The following is a 4,568-nucleotide window of genomic DNA, read 5'->3' as shown; positions in this document are numbered from 1 at the left end:
GATGAACTTACTCACCCTTCAGAGATGGCATGGCCAGTGCACTATTCTCTCCCACCATTTGAACCCAAATGGTATGTATGTGTGTCCCCCACACTATCTTTTCCCCAGTCCTTCTGCTTCCCCACCCTCATTCTTCCTGTCAGCCACCAGCAGACAGAAAGCAAGTCCCCAGAAACAAAGCAAGAGAGAAGACACAGGAACAATTTTTTTTTATTATTGTACATTGAAGAAATAGCCCTGTGTGCTGGTTAAAGGTGCAACATACAGAATATTGAATTAAGAAAAGGGGGGGAACAGGGAGGGATGTCCAAGAAACCTCTTGAGGTCCAAAGTTGCAAACAAAAAAATGGTAAAAGATTTCCTCACACAAGAGGCATTTTTGCAAATTCCATGCAAAACAGGCAGCTGGTGTGCCTTAAGAAAACCCCCATAAATAACAGAAAGAGACTCCAGCATTCCTGCACCGGGACTCAGAGCACAGGGAAAAGAAAAGAAACCAAAATGCCTTTTGGCATTTCAAGATATTTGGCACTCTTGTGATTACATTTTTTTACAGTCCATTAAAGAGAATAAACTGACACAATATTAGAGGAAAAAAACAGGCTGCTCACACAACAGACTGCAGGGAGATTAGAAAAAGCTCAAGCATTTTTTTGTTTGTTTTTCCACGATTTTTTTTTCTCTGACATATAAAATGTGTCCATTTGCATTAACTTGGGCAAATAGCTGGCAACAACAAAGAAACACAAGCTTTACAATTCATTTTTTTTTAAACAAAACGAGGATTCTAAGTATCATTCCTTAGAAAAGTTCTCTTGTTCTCAACACATTCCTGATAACCTCAAAAGATAATCAAAATAAAAACAAAGATATCTATAGAAATCATTTGGATTTTGTTTGTACATCCAAGAATAACAACATAAAAAATAAAACTGGACAGCATTTCACAGCCAAGTGCACAGAATCATTTTTGCAAGATTAAATAATGTAAACATTGGGAACAGCCAAATCAGCGAAGAATGCCAACACCTCAAAACACAGGTGCTGCAGTTTCATTATTTCAGTGGTTCAAAAATCCAGATCTATCATTGCGCAATATTCACGGTATAGAAAAAGAAATGGATATTAATTCTGACAAGTAGCTGCAACGGAGACTTTTTTTTTTTATTTCTTTATGTGTGTATATAGTGAATTTAAATTTTTTTTTATTTTTATTTTTGCAGGAGCCCAGAGCCTTCTCCTCCTTCTCGCCTCAACTGTCTCCCGGCCTGACACGAGACACAGGTTGTAGTTTCCATCCTGGGTAGCGAGCTAGTAACAAATTTCCAAGTGCTTTCTCTTCTTCATGCTTTTCTGCCAATAACCATTACCGCCGTTCTTACGCTTATTCTCTCCCTTAACTCATTTTTGTCTTTGGGGGGCTTAGACACCCGGAGGTGCCTTGTCTGTCATATTTTTCAGCACGTCATCAATCCTATCATCTTCAATAACAACTGAAAAAGAGGGTAGGGAGGGGGAGAAATGAGAGATGAGCGAGCTTGGGCCAGGGGTCTCCTATGTTTCCAGTATTATTCTGAGCCACAGGAGAGCGCAAAAAGAAGGGTCCTGCCTTAAAGCCCACATTTGCCTGGCCCATCCACTGCAGCCACTGGCTGGGGTCACCTGGCCTGGCTGCTTTCCTCTGCACCATCCTCCCACCCTAGTCCTCCCCACCCAGGTTGAACCACCCACCCACCCAACCACCCACACAAAGCTGGATTCCAGGAGAGGAAGCGGGATGGGTGAAAATCTTGCCACCGGCTGGCTCACCGGACCCACCCCACCCATTTTCCAGCCGGGGGAGGGGAGGAGAGGCAGGAGGGAGTGGGGTCGGTAGGAACCAAGGTCTCCCCCCAAGGGAACCAGACCCTGCAGAAAGGGTGGCAAGGGTGGCCACTGCGGGGTGCGGAGTGGGTCGAGGGGAGACGCTGGTGTGTGTATGGAGGGGGAAGCTCTCTGGCCCCGCAGGGTTCTGGTTTCCTGGGGCTGGAGGGCCCTTCCCGCGCCCTGGAAGAGGCCAGAGCCTTTCTGCCCTGCCTCCCTCCCTCCCTCTCCCTCTCCCTCTCCCTCTCCCCCTCGCCCCCCCCCCCCCCTCTCTCTCTCTCTCTCTCTCTCTCTCTCTCTCTTCTCTCTCTCCTCTCTCTCTTCTCTCTCCCCGCTCTCTCTTCTCTCTTCTCTCTCCTCTCGCTCTCTCTCCTCTCTCTCTCCTCTCTCTCTCCTCTCTCTCTCTCTCTCTCTCTCTCTCTCTCTCTCTCTCTCTCTCTCTCTCTCTCTCTCTCTCTCTCTCTCTCTCTCTCTCTCTCCCCATCACCACTCCGACCGGCCTTAATCGGTCCCTCCATCTGCGCGACAGTCACCTGTCGTGGTCTCTGAGACCTCGGTCAGGAGGGGAGGCATTGGTCACCCCACCCACCCCATTGTTTCAAGGGCTGCTCAGGAGCTCCCCACGACTGGCATTCCAGTTCTTGGGCTCCTTCTCTGGAGCTCCCTCTCGTTCTCAGGCTCCCGCACCTCGGTGGTCCTGAGCTTTTGCCTCTCGGCTTCTCCCTAAGCTGCCCCTCTCCCTTAGGAACCTCTACACCCTCTATTTCCTAGGAGGGGCTGTTCCACCTCTCGCGCCTTTAAACCCACCCAAGCACACATGAAAAGCAAGTTGGGGCCCCAAAAGGCTCCTCGTCTGCTCGGCCAGAATGAGGGGGTCCTCCTCCCGCTAGTCCTCCCTTAGAAAGTCCTTTTGGGGGAGCCCGGGACACCCTCCCCCTAGCTTGGAGAGCGAAGGCAGCTGCTGCGACTCCATTGCGCAAAGCAGGGGGTGAGGTGGTGGTGGGGGAGGGAACCCAAAGGCAAAACTTTGGCACGGATGGGGACCCGGTTCTAACCTTTTGGGGCGCCCTGCCAGAGCTGCCACGCCCCCCGGGTGACCCCCTACTGCGGACCGGGCGGGAAGGGAAGGAAAGGGGTTCCCGTGGCCCGGAGATGGGCAAGATCGGATCCCCTCTCCCCGACTCTCCGTAGTAGGGTCAGCGCCGCTAAGCTCCAGGGCGCGTCCCTCCGGCTCCAGGCGCGGGGTGTCCAAGCTTGGGTCTCGGGGGGCGCGCTGGCCACTGGACTCCCCCTTACTCCGATCACTCACTCACTCACTCACCCCGCTTGCTCCGGCCGATCTGGCCCAGCTTGGGCGGCCGCTTGTTCTGGCCGGCGCCGAAGAAGTTGTTGGTGTCCTGCAGGCGGCAGGAGAAGATCTGGCCCACGTCGCCGCCGTCGCCGTAGGCGCTCAGCTTCTCGTCGCCGTAGGGCAGCACCTCCGACATGGTCGCGTCCGGGGGCTCGGCGGCGGCGCCTTGTCCGCCCGCGTCCCCGCCCGCGGCGGCGGACAGGATCAGCGGCGCTGGGGCCGGGGACGGGCCCGCGGCGGGGCTGGCTCGGGGCGGCGGCGGGAGCGCCCGAGAAGGACTCCTCCGGGGCGCACCGCGAGGGCGCGAGCGCACTGGGCCGCCCGGGCAGACGGTGCCACCCGCAGGCGCTGAGCTGAGACGAGCTTGCTTGCGCTGGGTTCGGTGCTGCTGGTGCAGTTGCTGGTGCTGCTGTTGCTGTTGCTGCAGCTGCTGCTGCTGCAGGGATCGCGCGAGCAGGAGGACTCACTCACATCGTCTGAGCGCCTGGCACGGGGTGGGGGCCTGGGCAGGCGGAGCCGAGAGCTGGGTTGGAGGAGGAGGAGGTGGTGGTGGAGGAGGAGGAAGAGGAGGAGGAGGAGGAGGAGGAGGAGGAGGAGGAGGAGGAGGAAGAGAAGGCGGGTGTCCCGGCAAAGCCCGAGGGCGCACCCCGGGGACGAGCGAGTGCGTCCCTGCGGAGAACGCTGGAGGCGGCGCGGCGACTGGCTAGGGCGCGCGAGGCTGGACTGCTTAGGGGCGGATCGGGAGGAGGGAGAGGGGAGGGCACCTTGGGAACCACCGGGAGGAGGGCCCGGGAGGAGCTGGGGGGTGCGGGGCGATGGGAGAGAGCGTCGGGAAGGGCACCGGCCGTCCGGGAGGCGAGGGTCTCGGCGGGGAGATGCGCGCAACGCGGCTGGCACCAAGGACGCGTCTGTGCCAAAAGCCAGCCGGAGGCAGCGCGGAGGAGGAGAAGGGCTGAGCGGGCGGGAGGTGGAGGAGGAGGAGGAGGTGGAGGAGGAGGAGACGGGGCCCCGGGAGAGATCCCTGGAGCCGGGCGACGTCACACCAGCTCCCGCCCTCGGCCCCCGCCTTCCCGCCCGCGCCCCGGGCCCCCGGGAGTCCCGCCCTGGCCCTGGCCCTGGCCCTGGCCGGCCGCGAGCCCGCGCCTCCGCCCCGCGGGCTGTTTACGCGGCCCGAGCCGGTGCGCGGTGGTTCCCTTGGGGTCCCGGGGAGGAGGGAAAGCATGGGGGGTTCTGAGTCGGGGAGGACAGAGGTTAGAGGTTGGAGGTGTACAGAGGATGGCGGGTGCGTCCCCGAAACCAGAAATGGGGTTTTGCGGGACACCGGGGCTATCCTCAAACTGGAGAGCCCCCTTGC

At 57.6% G+C, this 4,568-nt stretch overlaps 1 protein-coding gene across 1 annotated transcript; it reads right to left on the bottom strand.

Moving 5' to 3' along the window:
* Positions 1–201: 201 nt before the first annotated feature.
* Positions 202–3,494, bottom strand: CAMK2N1 (calcium/calmodulin dependent protein kinase II inhibitor 1). Its single transcript, XM_049772146.1, has 2 exons — positions 3,185–3,494; positions 202–1,493 (listed from the first exon to the last, which is right to left on the bottom strand). Exons 1-2 carry the CDS (start codon positions 3,348–3,350, stop codon positions 1,423–1,425), a joined length of 237 nt encoding a protein of 78 aa, XP_049628103.1. The 5' UTR covers positions 3,351–3,494; the 3' UTR covers positions 202–1,422.
* Between the last annotated feature and the right edge of the window lie 1,074 nt (positions 3,495–4,568).

This window comes from Suncus etruscus, chromosome 4, assembly GCF_024139225.1.
Source record: "Suncus etruscus isolate mSunEtr1 chromosome 4, mSunEtr1.pri.cur, whole genome shotgun sequence".
Lineage (NCBI taxonomy): Eukaryota > Metazoa > Chordata > Mammalia > Eulipotyphla > Soricidae > Suncus > Suncus etruscus.
The sequence above is the reverse complement of the archived record's forward strand: the minus strand, read 5'-3'. Positions and strand labels throughout refer to the sequence as shown.